Source organism: Triturus cristatus, chromosome 9 (assembly GCF_964204655.1).
Source record: "Triturus cristatus chromosome 9, aTriCri1.1, whole genome shotgun sequence".
In the NCBI taxonomy this organism is placed as follows: Eukaryota; Metazoa; Chordata; class Amphibia; order Caudata; family Salamandridae; genus Triturus; species Triturus cristatus.
In genome coordinates, this window is record NC_140592.1 from 8191280 (window position 1) to 8213446 (window position 22167).

A 22167-nucleotide genomic window follows, 5' to 3' on the forward strand; every position below is an offset into this window, starting at 1 on the left:
CGACAGGAACCTTCCTTTTGAATGATGTACACTCATGAAAGTGTGACCAACTTCGATGTAGATGCACATCTAAAACTAGTCCCTGAGGCTTATCTGTGAAGCACAGACACCTGCATCTTTATGTCCAAAACGAAGCATGACAAAAGATGAGGATTTACAGGGACCATCACAGCACCTTCTTCATGTGCCCAGAAACACTAAGGAGGCAATTTGTATCTTGGACGAACGGCCGTCGTTCATCCGAAACCTATGGTTTCAGCTGAGTCGACCATGTCCCAGCCTCCAGCTTCACTCATTGATTCAACTGAGATGACCATGACCCCGTCTCCAGATGCACTCATGGTTTCAGATGAGATGACCATGTCCCAGCCTCTAGATTCACTCATGGTCTCAGCTGAGATGACCATGACCCAGTCTCCAGATTCACTCATGGTCTCAGCTGAGATGACCATGACCCAGTCTCCAGATTCGCTCATGGTTTCAGCCAAGGTGACCATGTCCCAGCCTCCAGATTCACTCATGGTTTCAGCTGAGATGGCCATGTCCCAGCCTCTAGATTCACTCATGGTTTCAGCTGAGATGACAATACCCAGCTTCCAGATTCACTCATGGTCTCAAGCGGAGATGCCCATGTCCCAGCCTCCAGATTCGCTCATGGTTTCAGCCAGGATGGCCATTTCCCAGCCTCCAGATTCAGTCATGGTCTCAGATGAGATGACCATGTCCCAGCCTCTCGATTTACTCATGGTTTCAGATGAGATAACCATGTCCCAGCCTCCAGATTATCTCATGGTCTCAGCTGAGATGACCATGTACCAGCCTCCAGATTCGCTCATGGTTTCAGTCAAGATGGCCATGTCCCAGCCTCCAGAGTCACTCATGGTTTCAGATGAGATGGCCATGTCCCAGCCTCTAGATTCACTCATGGTTTCAGCTGAGATGACAATACCCAGCCTCCAGATTCACTCATGGTTTCAGATGAGATGACCATGTCCCAGCCTCTAGATTCACTCATGGTCTCAGATGAGATGACCATGTCCCAGCCTCTAGATTCGCTCATGGTTTCAGCCAAGATGTCCATGTCCCAGCCTCCAGATTCACTCATGGTTTCAGCCAAGGTGACCATGTCCTAGCCTCCAGATTCACTCATGGTCTCAGCTGAGATGACCATGTCCCAGCCTCTAGATTCACTCATGGTCTAAGCTGAGATGACCATGTCCCAGCCTCTAGATTCACTCATGGTCTAAGCTGAGATGACCATGTCCCAGCCTCTAGATTCACTCATTGTCTCAGCTGAGATGACCATGTCCCAGCCTCTAGATTCACTCATGGTTCAAACTGAGGTGGCCATGTCCCAAACTCCAGATTCACTCATGGTTTCAGCCGAGATGACCATGTCCCAGCCTCTAGATTCACTCATGGTCTCAGCTGAGATGACCCTGTCCCAGCCTCCAGATTCACTCATGGTCTCAGCTGAGATGACCATGTCCCAGGCTCCAGATTCACTCATGGTTTCAGCCAAGATGACCATGTCCCAGCCTCTAGATTCACTCATGGTCTCAGCTGAGATGCCCATGTCCCAGCCTCCAGATTCGCTTATGGTTTCTGCCAGGATGGCCATTTCCCAGCCTCCAGATTCAGTCATGGTCTCAGATGAGATGACCATGTCCCAGCCTCTAGATTTACTCATGGTTTCAGATGAGATGACCATGTCCCAGCCTCCAGATTATCTCATGGTCTCAGCTGAGATGACTATGTACCAGCCTCTAGATTCACTCATGGATTCAGCCAAGATGACCATGTCCCAGCCTCCAGATTCACTCATGGTCTCAGCTGAGAAGACAATTTCCCAGCCTCTAGAGTCACTCGTGTTCTCAGAATAGATGGCTATGTCCCAGCCTCTAGATTCACTCATGGTCTCAGCTGAGATGACCATGTCCCAGCCTCTAAATTCACTCATGTTTTCAGCCTAGATGACCATGTCCCAGACTCACTCAATGTTTCAAATGAGATGGCAATGTCTCAGCTTCCAATTCATATGGAACACACCTCAGCATCATGATTCACTCCTTGCATCGGATGAGAATTTATCAGAATTTTGGGATTCACTCAGGGCTTTGGATGAGAAGACGCCTCAGTTCAGAGATGCACTCATGGCTTCGAATGAGATGAAGAGCCTCAATTCCGAGGTTCCCTCAGGGCTTTGGATGAGATGACCCCTTCTTTGGCTGTGTTGAACATGTCCTAGCTTCCAGGTTCACTCCAACCAGCAGAGATTTACCCTCCACAGTGCCAAAGAGGCAAAGGGGGAGGGCTGTTGGTGTGTTGAAAATCGTGAGGGCGAGGTGCCGTCCTTTCCAATGACCATTCTCTCTTTTGTACCCTGGGTTCACTCTCTGCCATCACTTTTCTCTGTTGCTCCCCATCCTCTGAAGGTGAATAGACATCTAGAAATGTTGGGATGTTTCATCACAGCTGGCCCCACTGCTTCCGGCACAGGGGGTGAATGGGTCTACGGAGCATGCTTGCTAGCTCCATGCACTTGCAGTGGTCCTTCCCCCATCTCTGCACTAGGGCTGGTGCATTATTTCTTCTTTTGGGTCACACAGACAATAGGCAAATTGTCAAACAGTACAACTCGCCGTGCGGCCACTTGGGGCAGTGGATTCGACAGCTTCTGATTAGTTTATTCAGCCTTCCATCCTTCCAAGGTAAAGATATTTTTGAAAAATATGTGAGATAAGAGTATACTTATGTGCATAATAAGTACGTATATAATTTTAATTACTGTTTTTTATTTTTGCCTATTGTCGCATTGGTGGTTTCTGAGTGTTGTTTATATAAACCATTTACATTGCTGTTAATGTCACTGCTGTGATTGGATTGAAATAGCGATCGATGGATTTACAATGACCATCATTTCAGCTCCCAAAATATCCTCGTGGTGGAGTTAATAGTAAATCTAGAGGTATGATATTTCGATAGTCGTTATTATGGTCACAATATACCCGTGGGTTGATATTTCCACTGTGGTGTTGTGACAGAACACAACAGACCACGTGATGAGGGAACAAGTGCTTCTCGGTGTCGCTGTTCCTAAGTCTGATCCAATGTTGAGGTCACATCTTTGACTTGCACACGTGGCGAGGGTACAAGAGCTTCTCCGAGTCGAGGGTACAAGAGCTTCTCTGTGTCGCTGTTCCTAAGTCTGATCCAATGTTGAGGTCACATCTTTGACTTGCACATGTGGCGAGGGTACAAGAGCTTCTCCGAGTCGAGGGTACAAGAGCTTCTCTGTGTCGCTGTTCCTAAGTCTGATCCAATGCTGAGGTCACATCTTTGGCTTGCACACGTGACGAGGGTACAAGAGCTTCTCCGTGTCGCCGTTCCTAAGCCTGATCCAATGATGAGGTCACATCTTTGGCTTGCACACGTGATGAGGGTACAAGAGCTTCTCTGTGTCGCTGTTCCTAAGCCTGATCCAATGCTGAGGTCCCATCTTTGGCTTGCACACGTGGCGAGGGTACAAGAGCTTCTCTGTGTCGCTGTTCCTAAGCCTTATCCAATGCTGAGGTCACATCTTTGGCTTGCACACGTGGCGAGGAAACAAGAGCTTCTCCGTGTTGCTGTTCCTAAGCCTGATCCAATGCTGAGGTCACATCTTTGGCTTGCACACGTGGCGAGGGTACAAGAGCTTCTCCGTGTCGCTGTTCCTAAGCCTGATCCAATGCTGAGGACACATCTTTGGCTTGCGCACGTGGCAAGGGTACAAGAGCTTCTCCGTGTCGCTGTTCCTAAGCCTGATCCAATGCTGAGGTCACATCTTTGGCTTGCACACGTGGCGAGGGTACAAGAGCTTCTCTGTGTCGCTGTTCCGAAGCCTGATCCAATGCTGAGGTCACATCTTTGGTTTGCACAGGTGGCGAGGGTACAAGAGCCTCTCCGTGTCGCTGTTCCTAAGCCTGATCCAATGCTGAGGTCACATCTTTGGCTTGCACACGTGGCGAGGGCACAAGAGCTTCTCTGGGTCGCTGTTCCTAAGCCTGATCCAATGCTGAGGTCACATCTTTGAGTTGCACACGTGGCGAGGGTACAAGAGCTTCTCCGTATCGCTGTTCCTAAGCCTGATCCAATGCTGAGGTCACATCTTTGGCTTGCACACATGGCGAGGGTACAAGAGCTTCTCTGTGTCACTGTTTCTAAGTCTGATCCAATGGTGAGGTCACATCTTTGGCTTGCAATTGTGGCGAGGGTACAAGAGCTTCTCCGTGTCACTGTTCCTATGTGTGATCCAATGCTGAGGTCACATCTTTGGCTTGCACATGTGGCGAGGGTACAAGAGCTTCTCAGTGTCGCAGTGCCTAATTCTGATCTAATGCTAAGGTTATGTTTTTGGTTTGCACAGAAACGCGGATGGCTACATCGACCTCGAAGAGCTGAAGATCATGCTGGAAGCCACCGGAGAGACCATCACCGAAGACGACATTGAAGAGCTGATGAGGGACGGTGACAAGAACAACGATGGCAAGATTGACTATGATGGTGAGTCCTTGGGGTCTGAGCCGTGAGTGTTGTGGAGGGAAGTGCTGAGGGCACCTGAGCTGTGGATCCTTCAGGAAAGTTGGCAGTACGTCATGGTGTCTGAGCAGTCAGGAGGTCCTGGGGCAGAGCTGACCAAAGAAGAGTCACTTGTACCCCAACTCTCCAGCTTGTATCTCCTAGATCCAGCATCTAATCCTTTGGTTGCCCTACTGCTAGCATAGGGTCCTGTGATCCATGTGTGGGTGCCTGCTCCTCTCCATCTCCACAGCACTAGAGTGACAGTGACATTTCCACTCTGCAGCTGCACTTAGAATTGTCCCCCCTCTTAGATGACATCTCCTCTGTGCAGCAAGACTTGTGTTCCCACTACTTGTCTTTGGTGAAGTGACGCGGCCACAGAGAGCGCACACCCTAAGGTGTCCCAGGGAGCTAGAGAGCTCACAACCTAGGGTGTCCCAGGAAGTTAGAGAGCTCCCACCCTAGGGTGTCCCAGGAAGCTAGAGAGCTCCCACCCTAGGGTGTCCCAGGGAGATAGAGAGCTCACACCCAAAGGTGTCCAGGGATCTAGAGAGCTCACACCCTAGGGTGTCCCAGGGAGTGTTGACTAGTCAAAGGATCCCAGACAGGTCCGCCGCTTACAAACCTCTTTCCTGAAACCCATGGGTGTGACTCCACTTTCATACTTTGGGGATTGAAGCAGAATGTCCTTTCCAATAAAGAAACAGACTGGCATGGTAAAACAGATGCGCCTTGTAGACGCAGCCAATGTTTAAACCTCCAGGAGAATCAGAGACATATGAAGTGGTTGTTTCACTGAGTGTGCATCAATCAACAACAAATATACATAACAAAAGTCACTGCGTCAGCACTAATGCACAAATACACACTATATCTTGTACTGTGTAACATTCACCACACTATACCACTAGCATTGGTGCAACAGCATCCAGAAGAAGGACATGTTTGTCTTTGCTTGTAAAACACTTTGAAGGTTACCCTCACAGGTGAGAGTGCGCATTACAAATAAACATAACATAACATGCAACACGGGATAACTCCAGGATTTCGGAATTGTTTGAACCATAGTCTCCACTTACATGAGCATCCAGCGCCACCTGAGCTCCGCCTTCCTCCGCCCGAGCTCCGCCAACCTCCGCCTGAGCTCCGCAGTGATGGTATTGAACAGCCACAACACTTGCTTACATGTATGTTCATTTACTTTACAGAGTTCCTGGAGTTCATGAAAGGAGTGGAATAGATGGACATGAAACCAGTGCTCAGCCTTCTCTTCGAAGCCTTCGACGTCTTGTTTTACACAGTTGGATGTGCCTCATTGGCCGGAAGCCTGAAGACTGCCACAGAACAAGACCTACCTTCTCCAAGTGCCCCTCAACCACCGACCACCCATACTACAGCCCCCCCAAGCTAACCCAGAAGCCACAGTCATTCCCTACAGGGATAGTAAGTCTTTTCTTCAGGGCCCACACAATCCCCAGCATGCTGTCGACAGGGTGACTCCAGCAATCCCAGGCATGTTCACCTCATATGTCTGAACAGCAAACTACTGCTGTTTATTCCTAGTCTCAGCAGCAGGGTATCTTCTACTAAGAATGCTTAGCTTTCAGTGAACAGCTAATCGATTCCTGCATAACCGGTGCATTTGATTTAACCGAAGAACACCTGGAGTAAGTTTTACGTTTCAAAAACAATTCGACATTTCCAGAATGTCTGTTTAAGTCAAAGTTACAGAGACTTTAAATGACAGCAAGAAAATGATGTCTGCATACTCCCACTGATGATAGAAATAACTTATAATTATCCAAAATGTTCTTTTTGAAAGTAATAAATAATTTATGAGAATATCTGTACATGAGGTTATTGATTTTTACCATATTGTATGATTTCTGCAGTGAGCTGCTACTTATAAACAGACCACATGTAAGACACCCAACTCATGTGGAGGTCTGACACCTCCCTGATCACACTGACCATGAGGAACGACACCAGTGACACATATCCTAAGGAGTCTGAAGACAGATGTATCAATCACAAACCAGGATGTGCATTTTGCAGAACGATTAGGTCAGGAAAGGGAATTCAGTTTGGGATGGACCTATTTAATACTAGGTCGCATTGCAAATTTTTTTTTAATGAACTGCTAATACATTTTATTAAGCAGTTCACAATTTATGACCCTTGTGTGATTGGCTGCTAATGGAGGGATAGAGGTCCCTGTCCCTGCTTTTGTTTTCCAAAATGGGAATCTTTTTTAGGTCTCGGCTAGACAGCGCACATGATATATATGCTTTGTGGGCTTCAGCCCGCCCATAGGCTTCCTGTTTACTGGCTCTATCATCACACTCCTATTCTTTCTCCCCATTTGTCCATGGCATGTATGCATCATGCCTCTTCTTGTGTTTAGCCCTCCCTGAGAGCAGGGACCGATAAACGTATCCCACAACTGGTCACATTTTAGCATCTGTTTCAGAAATGACTTTTTTTTTTGTTGAAAAGCACTTAACACGAGCTCTCCAGTTTTGATCTGCTGCTCCAAGCTCCGCTGTAAAGAACCCTGTGAATCTTGTTCATATCTCATCACATCTGCTGTGCAATCAAAGACCAACCGGTTAATATTTTAGGCTGCTTCCACAAATGCTTTTCTTTTTGCTTCTCCAACAAAATACATCCGAAGCCACGCAAGCTAAAGGATGGTTTCTTTCTGGGTATGGTTTTAAGGTAGGTCATGTTTTTCTAGCCAATCATAGGGCTTACTGGGATGTGCAGCCCATGAGACCCGCCTGGTGCCACCAGTTGATTCGCTGGGGTTGCAGTGAAGGCGTGTCACTGCCTCCCCAGCTGATCAGGGCCTCCTTGTCTTATTCTTCACTCACAATACTGGCACTGCTCTCACATGTACTCTGCTGAAGACTAGCGCTGTCACCCTGCTTTCTCTCAATGCTCCTGAGCCGCCAGCTATCTAGAGACCTAACTGTGGGCAAGAAGAGGGACCACTAAAAAGTTTGGGCTGTCAGGTAAGGTGGCATCCCCCACTCACCCGGTGAACGTATGAGTGGCCACCACAATGGCAGGAAGTCAGGGCAGGGCCACTTGAGGGTCACCCCTCACACAAGGATTGAAGAATTTGAGAGCGGTAGATTTTGGAATGCTGGACATGATGCATTGCTCTGCTTGATGAGTATATTTCCCTTAGCATCCCCCATCCCCATGCGGTAAGCCCGAAATAAGATATCACTTGTACAGACCACTTGATAAACTCAAAATGTTGTTGCTAAGGAAACACTCGCTCTTCTGCTCACATTGACCCGCTGGAGATCCATTGGCTGCGCCTGCTCTTATCTTTCTACTCTGGTTCAGTAAGTGATCTTCCAAGCGATCTCTCGCCTAGAGGGGGTTATGCTAACATCCTAGACCGATGACCTGTATGCAGCTAGATGATCACTCCCGGAGCGGCCTCTCCCGGTGCAGCAAGAGAGGCGGCTCTTCCAGTGCGAGTGGCCGTCTTTTCTGAGGTCAGGTCGTTTTTATTACCAATCGCAGGATTCCTTGGACAATATGGCTACGTAGACTTGTGTAGCGGAGTCCACCTGTTTTACCAGTTAGGTTACAGTAGTTTGTGAGTCACCTATAATTGCCTTCTCTTTGTTGAAAATAATGGGAACAACTATTTATTGAAGTCCAGTGATGTCGAAAGTGAAGCAGACCATTATAAACAATGGGGTAACCCAATGAACATCACCGGACCTGGGTACAATGCGGGAATATAAAGAATGGTCCGTGTCTATCTTCAGCTTGAACTCAATTCAAATATACTGGATATGTGTTGTGTCAAAACTACAACACTGGAATTAAATCCCAAATGGAAACCACTACGATATTGTACGTTCTAAGTCCCTCTTCTTTCCTCCTATGCAACCTATCACTAAATGCATAAAATTATGTTTTGATAAAAATAAATGCATTACAAATGATAATTGCTTCTTTGGCGCTTCTGTAATTGTGTCCTTTATAATATGGTATATGTATTCATAACATATTACAATATCGTAGTGGTTTCCCGAAAGTGAAGCAGAGACATCGGATTATTAAGATTCTCGCCTGGGAGGTGGAAGGTAAGAGCCGCATCCAGGGACCGCTTGCTTGGTTCTGAAAGGTTGACATGTATTTCTTTCAAGTGCCAGTTCCTGGAATCACAAACACATAGTCGCAGTTCACGCAGTAGTGCAGTACACCTCACGTTGCTTGTGCGACAATCCTGTGAACCTCTTATGGCTATATTTCGTGCTCTTTGTAGGCAACTCAAAGGCACAGAGGAAGCCGAAAGGAGTACAGGTAGTGTTTAATTGAGGAGTCAACTTTCTTCCAATTGCAGTTGTAAAATGGGTTTTGGTTTACTTACACGGAAATATCAATTGCTTACCACTGAGCTAAACTACAGGGCCATGGTGGCATTAGCGTCGAAGATTCATTGAAGATTTGAGTTTTTCTCTGCTCAAGAAAATCAAGCATGAAACATTTTTGGAGGTATTTGATTATGTCAAATGGGAGACAAATACATATCGTGGTCTGGTTCAAGGTCCACCCCTTACACAGTGTCCCTTTCCTGAACGTTGGCATTGCGTATTAAACACAATGGCGTCTAGAGGCACACTAGGATTTCAAATAGTAGGTGATCAAATTAACAGAATTTAGTTATTTTCAACATAAACCATTACTTTTAACAGTGACTATACCTCGTAATCTTCCGACAGTGAAAGAAATCAAAGAAGTCATATGAAAGGATGAGCAAGAGAGAAACAGAAAGAATAGACAAAATACTATTATTACAATTAATTCACTCTAGCATACACATTGAGGAACATGCTTGATCAATATCATGCCATTTGAGTGAGTGGCTCGCTAATACATGACACTTATGATTACGTATCTCTTGTAGGGTATGCGCTTATGAACAGTAGACACAGTATCCCAGGCGAAATACTTTCAAAACAATATAGTACAAAGTATTCAAAGCATATTACATACCTACTTATTCTATTAGTATCATAGTAGATGTACATTATATGTAAGGAGCAGCATCAGGTGACAGATATTAATCGTATCACAACTCAGTTATAATTTCATATCTCATATAAGGCATACCCTTGTGAACAGTAGACACTGGATCCCATCGAAACCAAAAAAAAACAAAGTATTACAAAGTATTAAAAGCATATTGCATACCCACTTAACCTATTGGTATCATAGTAAGTGAACATTATATATAGGGAATCGCATCAGATGACAAACATTGTTTGTATCACACCATAATTATGCATGTATGTTACAGATTCAATGTTCCCAAACTTCGGTTTATCAATTCAATACAGAAATATGAGGACCATTCAAGCCTCACTCATTTTGTTGAAAGATGTGTGTCTCACATTTCCCAAACAAATCCATAATCATCCAGATTAGACAGCTCAATCTCCCAGAAAATAGTGCAGTTCCCGGTCTATATTCAGACCGTGTTCTACAGCCTTAAGGCGCATGATCCAAATTGCCTCCTGACGTTGTAGCCTAAGTTCCCTATTTCCACCCCTGTCAGCAGAAGGGACTATTTACAATCCATGAAAATGAAAGGACCTGTGTAAGTCCTGTTTGTCACTGGTGAGTGTGTGGACCGCAAAGGGATATCTCGGATCCCTCTGTTTGACTGCTCTAAAGTGTTCCTGTATTCTTTCTCTCAATATTCAAATAGTACTCCCCACATAAATCCTGTTGCATTTGTATATCAATAGTAGTACATAAACTACAAACCGGGTTCAACAATTAACGTTGTGTTTGATCGTAAACGTTGACCTCTGGTTGTATGCAAACTTTGTTAGTTCTCTCACCAGTCTACACACCGAACAATGCACACATCTATGTGAGTCTCTTGTCCGTGTTACAAGCCAGTTGTCCTTCTTGTTTTGTGAGGGATAGCTTGGACTAATAAGACCACCTAGTGTCATGCCTCAACGGAATGTAATGACAGGATTTTTTGTAATGTGTGGTGCGAGGTTCTTATCACCAATCAGTAAATGCCAGTGTCTCTTCAGTATTTTACTCATGTCTCCAGTGTTACTCCCAGAGGACACGATAGGTCTGATCACATTCATATGCCTACTTTTCTTTCGCGTTATATCTATGAAGGTTGTTGCTCTATCCAACTTGGTGACTCTACTGTAGGCTCTGTTAATTGTTTTTGAATCATAAAACCTGTTTCGAAATCTGCATTTGATATCTTCCGAATTCATTAGGTATTCCTCATAACAACTGCAGTTCTTTCTGGCCTTAACCATCTCGCCAAATTGTATTTCCTTGATTTGGTGGCTCGGGTGGGCACTGTCTGTGTGTAGCACTGCGTTACATGCAGTTTCTTTTCTCAACATCCTGCTCTTAAGTTGGTGGTTATGTATGTAGAGTTCCACATCAAGGAACGGAATCCATTGTTTGCTAAAGTGCATAGTGAATGACATGTTACATAAATTGTGCTCCAAGTGGTGTTTAAAGGCATGCAGTTCCTCCACTGAGCCTGTTCATATCAGCAGAATATCATCAATATATCTGCCCCAATAGTGTATGTATTGTATCCAGTGTACCCCTTTCCTGCCCCAGACCCACTCCTCCTCAAACCACCCCATACAGAGGTTCGCATATGAAGGAGCGAATCTGGAGCCCATCGCAGTCCCACTGAACTGTTGATACCACTTGCCGTCAAATATTAAAGCACTGTTATCTAGGATAATTCTTATCATATTCAAGATCATCTCTGTGTGCGACAGTAATTCGGCTGGTCTTTTATTCAGGAAATATGTGATTGCTGCCATTCCAAACTCTGGAATGATGTTTGTGTATAGAGATACAACATCTAATGTAACTAGGATCATCTTGTCATCCCACATAATGTTACTCATCATATTAAGATAAGAACATGTTTGTGTCTCTAATGTAGGAAGGCAATTTCAACACTAATGGTTTCAGGAATGTATCCACAAATTGTGACAGATATTCTGTCGTCCCCCCGTACCAGAAACAATTGGTGTACCTAGTGGAAAGGGTGCAGCTTTGTATATCTTTGGCAGGGTGTACAAGCACGGGAGTCTGGGTTTGTCAGTCCTCAGGTAAGTATATTCTTCAAAAGTCAATAGTCCTTCCTCGTACCAAGCTTTTAAGATCTGTATTGATAACATGCGTAATGCGTGGTATGGGGTGGGTTTCCAATGCCCGCATAACAATTAGAGTTGCCAAGTTGTGAGTAGACTTCATTATTGTAACCTGTTCTGTTCATAACAATTACACATCCACCCTTGTCTGCTTCTCTGATTATCAGAGTATCATCAGCTCTGTGTCTTCAATGCAGCCCTTTCCTGTCTAGTGAGATTGTGTGTGCTGTGTAATGTGCCCAGCATGTGTGTTTGACATTCTGTACAAATCTTTACAAACATTCTTAAAAAACAAATCGCAACATTTATCAGGTGGGAGATTCTGAGTCCACTTAGATTTGGATTTCAACCCACTATCTCTGGTCTGCCCCATATCTATGCCTCGATGGGACAGAAGTCCTTTCACTTCTGTTGTTTCACCTTCTGCCGAGGTAAGGGAAAGTAATAAAGTCGTGTCTATCGCGTCCTGTATTGATAAATCACTCAGAGGTGCCAACTTAGTGTCTTGCTTTGCACTAGTTGTGTGTGTCAAGAAATGCTTTTTAAGCTTAAATTTGTGTACACATTTATATATATCAATCTTAGAGTGGTCACTTTTGACAATACTTGAAGGACAAAAGCCAAGACCCTTCTTGAGAGCTTTAATCATATCATTGGTTAACATTTTATCCAATAAATTTACAACATTCACATTCATGTGCATATCATCCTGGACCATAGATGTTACTTCTTTTTGTTCCATGATCTAGTGCGCATGCCTGCCGTGTCTCTCAATTGATCCCTTTTTCTCCTGCCTCGTCTGGATTTCCTATTCTTCCCGGAAGTGTATTGACCTTCCGATTCCCTGTTCTGATTCTCCTAATTTTGTCCCCAAAAAGATTTTTACCTGAATCAAAGATGCACTCAACCTGTTCTGTATTACTCTCATTGTCACTACATGCTGTACTTTATGAATGGTTACTAGCTGTCTCTGTTGGAATAGCAATGCTCCCTGTAGATTTAATGTTTACTAAATGTTAAAATTTACTTGCAAATGTAATACTCTCCCCACTAAGTTTTCTTGCTTTACGCATTTTAATATCTTCCTGGTGTTTTCTGAGTATCACTTTCAATATCACATCGTTTTTTTCAGTCGGTTCAGGTAGATTCATTTCTCCAATCTCTGTTTCGACAGCTTTAATCTCATTTTGTAACTTAATCACTTTTCTTTCCGCATTAATTGTCAGTATCTCCATTAGGTTCATTGAGTTATTAGTGAGGTCCTTCTCCCATCTCAATAAGAGATCTACATCAAGGTCATCATAGGTAGGAAATGTTTGTGCTCATAGTCCCCTAGGGATTCTATTAAGGTTCATGTATGTTTCATGTATGTTTCATGTATTGCTTTAATGTTGTGGCATCCCACCATTCCAATTGTTCACAGTTTTTTAAATTTATCTTTAAGTCCCTCATTCCTCATGTTCCTAGTCGGTATCTTTACACCTGTACTCAGATTACTAAAAAGCTCTTCTCCATCTGTTAATTCAGACATCATTACAGAATTCCAATCACTACAGTAATATACAAGAGCAGGTGGTGCAGCCAGCCCAAATGAAAGTGTACCACCAGGTGGTGGCTGGGAGAATAGGCACACACAGCACAATATTGGCACAGAGTAGTTTTGTCAAAGGTAAAGAAGCTGTTGTCCTTGTATCTTGTTTGTTGGTTCTCACGAGGAGTGAGAGCCGCCCAATCTTCCTCAGTCGGACAAGAAACGTCTCCGCAATGCTAACAAGAAATCTCCGAGCACTCAATGAATCAGTGATGATGTAAGGGTTAAGTAGCCACTGTCCTTTATTTGACCATCCAAACACTTGACACTGCAGTTTGCGGGCTGACCGACATAGTCACCGCAGGGGACCCTCATAAGAGGGCGGCCCCTTTAGTGCCACAAGATGGCACACTGGGCAGCCTAGTGTACAGAGACCCCTCAGGGGTCCCGCTCGTCACTTTCGGCCGGAGTGGGGTCGGGGAGAGGTATAAATTCCTCCCCCGCCCACCTGGCGGCCTCTTTGTCCCCTCGCCCTGTCGCCGATTCCCTCCCTACCGCTTACCCGGCGATTCAGGGTGGGGGAGGGGAAAGGATGTTCTAATCTTTTTATTTGTGTTGCAGGCGGAGTTACATGGCGATCCAGAGGCGGAAAGGTACTCAGGGGTACCCTCTTCAGGAGCACAAAGGGTGCTGAGGCCGAATATCCCCAGGAAGTCTGTGCGGTGGACCCTGGGGTGCGACGGCGCCCCATATGTCCTACGGGCGGTTGGACACCTGTACAACCGGGGGCCGCTTGAACGCTACGCCCCTCGTAGGGGGGGTGTGAGTTATGTGGTGGAACAATGGTTCACCGGAAGTGGGAGGGGCTATCCCCTCACCACAACCGCTAAGCACCGATTGGCTAAGGCCCCGATGCAAGTTGGCCCATCAGGTGGTAGGCCGCGAGGGGCGGCTTGCCTTTGGATCGCCTGTAAGATAACCCACCATGTTGGCATATTTGGTATGCTAATAAACCTGCAGCAATTTTCTCCACCAAAAAATTTGTCTTGTCTGCTTATTTATGCTACCTGTATGTTGCTGCGGGAGGGCTGGTGAGTGTGGCCGATATTGGCACTATGTTTGTTACGTTTCTTGCCAACACGTGTTTCGTCTGATACTTTACATTTCAACAGCAGACTTCATCAGGGCTGAAACACACAAATAACAGCATCATAAGGAATGGGGAGGGGTCAAGGAAGTCAGCGCCTGGAGGGATGTTTGCAGTATATCCAGTCCCATCACCAGGGTCCATCACCCTAGTTGTGTCCTATTGATTCCAGTCGATAGTTCCATTACTGGTGTGAAAAGATGTGTGTTGAGGGAGGAGTAAGAAAAGGGAGTAAAAAAGAATAAAAAGTAAAGTATAGTGCCAAAGTCTTCTCAGCTATTTAGTACCAGTGCAAGCTCTGTGTGGACCAGAGCCTGCTGCTCTCTCATTGGGATCAGTACCTTAAGGTAAGCCTCCTCCCGTCTTCAGCACGGACAGACTGTACACAGCTCCTTGTACACAGCTCCTTGTACATAGCTCCCTGTACACAGCTGTCAGCACACACAGCCACACGCTCAGTACCTCGAGGTAAGCCCTGCACCCGTCTTCAGGACACACAGATTATGCGACAGCTCTCTGTACACAGCTCCCTGTACACAGCTCCCTGTACACAGCTGTCAGCACACACAGCCACACGCTCAGTACCTCAAGGTAAGCCCTGCACCCGTCTTGAGGGCACACAGATTATGCTACAGCTCTCTGTACACAACTCTCTGTACACAGCTCTCTGTACACAGCTCTATGTTCAGTCATCCACACCACCTGCCGCTGGAAGCTGTCACACCTCCTGCCTGTCACACCAGGAACAGTTACCAGGTGCACCCCTGTGTGATCTGTGACCCTTTGAAACCGAGATTGCTCGACCTTCTAGAACCAAGGCAAGGTGAGAATAACTCGTCTCAGTAGGAGCTGTGCGGCAAGCCCAGGTGCTAAGAAGCAGGGCTGCGAGGCACCTTACCCAGGAAACCTCTTACTGAGATCACTCTCACATCCAACACTTCCCTGTCAGGGGCCACAACACCGGGTGGTACCTGCTGGCACTGACCAGGGACGTGCACTGCGGGGCAAGTCTCCACCTCTGTCAGGGCTCTGCATCGGGAGTTGGCAATTTAAGTCACTTCCTGTGGGGCCTACCTGGAGACCCAGCCTTGCAGGGTCCGTGCCCCTTACTGGGACTCAGGCCATGCTGGGCCCATGTTTCTCGCTGGTACTCAGACCTTGCAGGGTCCGTGCTCCGCGCTGGTACTCAGGGCTTGCTGGTCTCATGCTCCGCGCTGATACTCACTCCTTGCTGAGCCCGTGCTCCTCGCTGGTACTCAGACCTTGCGGGGCCCGTGCTCCTTGCCAGTTCTCAGGCCTTGCAGGGCCCATGCTTCTCGCGTGTCATCAGGCCTTGCAGGGCTCGTGCTCCTAGCTGGTACTCAGGCCTTGCACGGCCCGTGCTCCTTGCTGGTACTCAGGCCTTGCAGGGCTCATGCTTCTCGCTGGTACTCAGGCCTTGCACGGCCCGTGCTCCTTGCTGGTACTGAGGCCTTGCAGGGCTGTGCTCCTCGCTGGCACTCAGGTCTTGCAGAACCTGTGCTCTTTGCCGGTACTCAGGCATTATAGGGTCCATGCTCCTCGCTGGTACTCAGGCCTTCCAGGGCCCATGCTCCTCGCTGGTACTCAGGTCTTGCTAGGCCGGTGCTCCTTGCTGGTACATACTCAGGCCATGCAGAGCCAGTGCTCTTCGCTGGTACTCAGGCCGTGCAGGGCTCATGCTCCTCGCTGGTACTCAAGCTTTGCAGTGCCCATGCTCCCTGCTGTTACTCAGGCCTTGCGGGGCCTGTGCTCCTCGCTGGTACTCAGGTCTTGCAGGGCCTGTGCTCCTCGCTGGTACTCACGCCTTGCTGAGCCCGTGCTCCTTGCCAGTTCTCAGGTCTTGCAGGGCCCATGCTTCTCACGGGTACTCAGTCCTTGCTGGGCTGGTGCTCCTTGCTGGTACTCCTCTCTGGTATTCAGGTCTTCCTGGGTCCATGCTCCTCGTCGGTACTCAGGCCTTGCTGGGATGGTGCTCCTCGATGGTATTCAGGCCTTGTAGGGCCCGTGCTCCTTTCTGGTACTCAGGTCTTCCTGGCACCTGTGCTCCTCGTTGGTACTCAGGCATTGCAGGGCCTGTGCTCCCCACTGGTACTCAGGCCTTCCAGGGCCTGCGCTCCTCACTGGTACATACTCAGGCCTTGCAGAGCCTGTGCTCTTCCCTGGTACACAGGCCTTGCAGGGCCCGTGCTCCTAGCTGGTACTCGGGCCTTGCTGGACCCATGATCCTCTCCAGTACTCAGGTATTGCAGGGCTCCTGCTTCTCGCTGGTACTCCGGCCTTGCAGGGCTCATGCTCCTCGCTGGTACTTAGGCCTTGCAGAGCCCGTGCTCCTTGCTGGTACTCAGGCCTTGCTGGACCCATGCTCTCCTCCAGTACTCAGGTATTGCAGGGCTCCTGCTCATCGCTGGTACTCAGGCCGTGCAGGGCTGTGCTCCTCGCTGGTACTCAGGCATTGCAGGGCCCATGCTCCTCGCTGGTACTCAGGTCTTGCTAGGCCGGTGTTCCTCGCTGGTACATACTCAGGCCATGCAAAGCCCATGCTCTTCGCTGGTACTCAGGCCTTGCAGGGCTCATGCTCCTCGCTGGTACTCAGGCATTGCGGGGTCCATGCTCCTCGATGGTACTCAGGCCTTGCATGGCCCGTGCACCTCGCTGGTGCTCAGGCCTTGCAGGGTCCATGCTCCTCGCCAGTACTCAGGCCTTGCATGGCCCGTGCTCCTCGCTGGTACTCAGGCATTGTAAGGTCCGTGCTCCTCGCTGGAACTCAGGCCTTCCATTGCCTGAGCTCCTTGCTGGTACTCAGGCATTGCAGGGCCTGTGCTCCTCGCTGGTACTCAGGTCTTGCTAGGCCGGTGTTCCTCGCTGGTACATACTCAGGCCATGCAGAGCCCATGCTCTTCGCTGGTACTCAGGCCTTGCAGGGCTCATGCTCCTCGCTGGTACTCAGGCTTTGCAGTGCCCATGCTCATCGCTGGTACTCTGGTCTTGCTAGGCCGGTGCTCCTCGCTGGTACATACTCATGCCATGCAGAGCCAGTGCTCTTCGCTGGTACTCAGGCCGTGCAGGGCTCATGCTCCTCGCTGGGACTCAGGCTTTGAAGTGCCCATGCTCCCTGCTGGTACTCAGGCCTTGCGGGGCCTGTGCTCCTCGCTGGTACTCAGGTCTTGCAGGGCCCATGCTCCTCGCTGGTACTCAGGCCTTGCAGGGTCCATGCTTCTCGCCGGTACTCAGGCCTTGCATGGCCCGTGCTCCTCGCTGGTACTCAGGCCTTGCTGAGCCCGTGCTCCTTACCAGTTCTCAGGTCTTGCAGGGCCCATGCTTCTCACGGGTACTCAGTCCTTGCTGGGCTGGTGCTCCTTGCTGGTACTCCTCTCTGGTATTCAGGTCTTCCTGGGTCCATGCTCCTCGTCGGTACTCAGGCCTTGCTGGGATGGTGCTCCTCGATGGTATTCAGGCCTTGTAGGGCCCGTGCTCCTTTCTGGTACTCAGGTCTTCCTGGCACCTGTGCTCCTCGTTGGTACTCAGGCATTGCAGGGCCTGTGCTCCCCACTGGTACTCAGGCCTTCCAGGGCCTGCGCTCCTCACTGGTACATACTCAGGCCTTGCAGAGCCTGTGCTCTTCCCTGGTACACAGGCCTTGCAGGGCCCGTGCTCCTAGCTGGTACTCGGGCCTTGCTGGACCCATGATCCTCTCCAGTACTCAGGTATTGCAGGGCTCCTGCTTCTCGCTGGTACTCAGGCCTTGCAGGGCTCATGCTCCTCGCTGGTACTTAGGCCTTGCAGAGCCCGTGCTCCTTGCTGGTACTCAGGCCTTGCTGGACCCATGCTCTCCTCCAGTACTCAGGTATTGCAGGGCTCCTGCTCCTCGCTGGTACTCAGGCCGTGCAGGGCTGTGCTCCTCGCTGGTACTCAGGCATTGCAGGGCCCATGCTCCTCGCTGGTACTCAGGTCTTGCTAGGCCGGTGTTCCTCGCTGGTACATACTCAGGCCATGCAAAGCCCATGCTCTTCGCTGGTACTCAGGCCTTGCAGGGCTCATGCTCCTCGCTGGTACTCAGGCATTGCGGGGTCCATGCTCCTCGATGGTACTCACGCCTTGCATGGCCCGTGCACCTCGCTGGTGCTCAGGCCTTGCAGGGTCCATGCTCCTCGCCAGTACTCAGGCCTTGCATGGCCCGTGCTCCTCGCTGGTACTCAGGCATTGTAAGGTCCGTGCTCCTCGCTGGAACTCAGGCCTTCCATTGCCTGAGCTCCTTGCTGGTACTCAGGCTTTGCAGTGCCCATGCTCATCGCTGGTACTCTGGTCTTGCTAGGCCGGTGCTCCTCGCTGGTACATACTCATGCCATGCAGAGCCAGTGCTCTTCGCTGGTACTCAGGCCATGCAGGGCTCATGCTCCTCGCTGGGACTCAGGCTTTGAAGTGCCCATGCTCCCTGCTGGTACTCAGGCCTTGTGGGGCCTGTGCTCCTCGCTGGTACTCAGGTCTTGCAGGGCCCATGCTCCTCGCTGGTACTCAGGCCTTGCAGGGTCCATGCTTCTCGCCGGTACTCAGGCCTTGCATGGCCCGTGCTCCTCGCTGGTACTCAGGCCTTGCAGGGCCCATGCTCCTCAATGGTACTCAGGCATTGCAGGGCTCATGCTCCTCGCTGGTAGTCAGATCTTGCAGGGCCCATGCTCATCGCTGGTACTCAGGCCTTGGGGGGCCGTGCTCCTCGATGGTACTCAGGCCTTGCAGGACCAGTGCTCCTCTCTGGTACTCAGGTCTTGCTTGAATGAATGAATGAATATACATTTTATAAAGCGCGAACTTAGCCCAGGGGCGTCAAGGCACTGCGGAACAGGATCATGGTAAGAGATATCAGACGGTGAAGCACTAAAGATTCACATTGGACACAGGAATCGGACAGGTGAAAAGCCAGGTTTTCAGGGACTTCCGGAAGACCAGATGGGAATCCAGGGAAGAAACAGCGGAAGGGAGGAAATTCCACAGATTGGCCCCTATCAGAGAGGAGGCCACCCCCCCCCCCCGCATCTGGCTCTTCTGGCTCTAGGAACAATGACCTGGTTCTTATTTCCAGATCTGAGGCCCCTCCCAGGACAGTATCTTTGAAACATTTTATTGAAATCTTCTGACCCCTTTTTGTGAACAGCCTTGTGGACCAGACACAAGGCTTTAAACACAATTCTCCACCCCAACGGGAGCCAATGCAGGCTCCTAATAGTGGCAGATACTGAATGGAATTTCGGGAGGTTCATCACCAGTCTGGCGGCAGCATTCTGCACTAGTTGGAGATGATGCAGGAGTCCTTTATTGATCCCCAAATAAAGAGCATTGCAGTAGTCCAACCTGGACCCCACAAGGGCCAGCACTACCTGTTTGCAGGCAGAAAGGGGCAGAAAACTGAAAATCTTCCTAAGTGTCCGTATCATCCCAAAGTAGGTGGCAGATGTCCTATTTATTTGAGAACCCAGAGAGCGTGGAGTCCATGATAATGCCTAAATTCTTGGCGGTGGGACAGGGGCAGGGGCAAGAACCGAGCGAATCAGGCCACCAGGCCTCTGACCAAATATCAATCTTGCCACCGAGAATAAGGACCTCCGTTTTATCCCCATTGAGTCTCAAATAGTTCTCCACCATCCACGCAGCCACCGCTCCCATACAGTTTTTAAAATTAAGTGCTGAGGCAGAGACACTCTCGGTGATGGAAATCAAAATCTGAGTGTCATCGGCATAGGAGAGCACTTCCAGGCCGAAAGACCTTACCACAGCAGTGAGCGGTGCTACATAGATATTGAAAAGAGTGGGACTCAAAGAGGCTCCCTGAGGAACTCCACAAGACAGTTGTATCAGGGCAGAAAGATATTGGCCCATCTTAACTCTTTGCGATCGGTTTAAAAGGAACGAGGTGAGCAAATTAAATGCAGCCTCCTCCATCCCGATTTCCCGAAGTCTTCCCAGCAATCTACCAGGAGAGATGGTGTCAAAAGCTGCCGTCAGATCCAGGAGGATCAGTAGGGTAGAATGACCAGCATCAACCTGTTTCATGCTTCATGCTTCAGTGAACTACAAATAGCAGCTGAGGGGGGAGGCTGCAATCTCCCTATTTCGTGTAGGGTTGGAAGTCCCCTGGTGCGGGGTCCCTGAGCTGCCACAGTCCTGAGCACCTGGACTCTGCAGGGCTGCCCCGGGCCCACGAAGGGGGCCCTCCTAGATGGCGGCCCCCCTTAGTGCCACAGGATGGCACACGAGTCAGTCACCCAGTGTTTTAGGACCCGCGAGGGTCCCCATGCCTGCGTCACTTCTGGGTACTTATACCTCTCCTGCCCACCGGTCGTCCTCTTTGTCCTGCTGCCCTGACGCCGTTTTCCTCCCCACCGCGTACCCGGCGTACAGGCAGGGGGGTGTGTATTTATCTAACTTATTATTTTGTGTTGCAGGCGGAGTTACAGGGTGATCCAGAGGCTGTAAGGTACAGAGGGGTACCCTCTGCACGAACACCACAAGAGTGCAAAGGCCAAATATCCCCAGGGAGGTCCTCGCGTTGGACCCTGGAGGAGCGACGGCACCCCGTTAGTCCTACGGGCGGTTGTGGACCTGAGCAACCGGGGGTTGCCTGCAACGCTCCGTCCCCTTTCTGGGGGAGCGTGAGTAAGCGGGTGGACTGGCGGTCCACCGGAGGGAGGGGCTATCCCCTCCCCCAAATCTGGCAAACACTGGTTGGCTAGGGCCACGGTGTCATTTGGCTCATCAGGTGGGCAGGCGGCGAGGGGCTGCCTGCCCTGAGATCGCCCGTAAGATAACCCACCATGTTGGCATATTTGTTATGCAAATGAACCTGCAGCAATTTTCTCCACACGGAATGTGTCTTGTCTGATTATTTCTCCAGGATATTGCTGTGGGAGGGATGGGGAGTGTTGCCGATATTGGCACTATGCTGAAGACAGGGTTCACCCACAGTGGATTCCTCTCTAAAAGAATGACAACGAACCCATTATCACCACCGAGGCACTGGTGACTGACTGCCGGAGGCTGTCCTCAGCTTTTAAGCACTTTTGGCTCTCCAATGACACAGCGCAGTCTGCCGTGACTGCCATGCGAGATGCGTGTGTGTTTGTGGAATTCATGCAGGGGATTTTAGGGTAACCTTGAACGTGTGAGTTGATACACCCCAAGATGTCAGATTGATTCTTCATCTTTCCAACATTTATAATTTCTCATAAACATCGTAGCAGACAATTACTAGTACATTTCAGGATGGTTTTAGGTTTGCGGTGGAACCGTGACGCCACTGGGGGCAGGTCATAGCTCATGGCCACGTCCTGTTCACAATCGCTCATGCACCGATGAGGCCTGAACCCCCATGTATTTGTTTCTTTGTGACTGTAGGGTGGCACTCTTGCCTTTCACGCTTGCTTCCAGTGACGCCCTGAACATGCATTTGTTGTATGTTCACGGAACCCTGCGAGGCTCCACGCATGTTCCAGATCCCCCATGGAGCATGTGGTGTCAGGAGGCTGGGGGCGGGGGGGGGGGGGGGGGCTGCATGTGACCACGCCTGGGTTGTATCCACCAGTACACTACTCTGCTTCACCCACTGAGGCCCTGTAGTCTGTCACTACAATCTGGTGATAAGTTGAGGCCAGCGGTTCACCAGGGCACAGCTCACAAGATGGTGACAGACACCCGCAACCCATGACTGTCTGACGGGGCCTTCCACTGAG

The 22167-nt window shown here is 49.3% G+C and overlaps 1 protein-coding gene across 1 annotated transcript in view; it reads left to right on the forward strand.

Moving 5' to 3' along the window:
• Window positions 1-6402, forward strand: part of TNNC1 (troponin C1, slow skeletal and cardiac type) — a 38502-nt gene extending 32100 nt beyond the window's left edge. Inside the window, exons 5-6 of the mRNA XM_085624217.1 lie at window positions 4406-4542; window positions 5769-6402. Of these exons, the coding sequence (XP_085480343.1) occupies window positions 4406-4542; window positions 5769-5800 (169 nt within the window). The 3' untranslated portion in view covers window positions 5801-6402. The remainder of the gene's footprint in view (window positions 1-4405; window positions 4543-5768) is intronic.
• Window positions 6403-22167: the final 15765 nt, after the last annotated feature.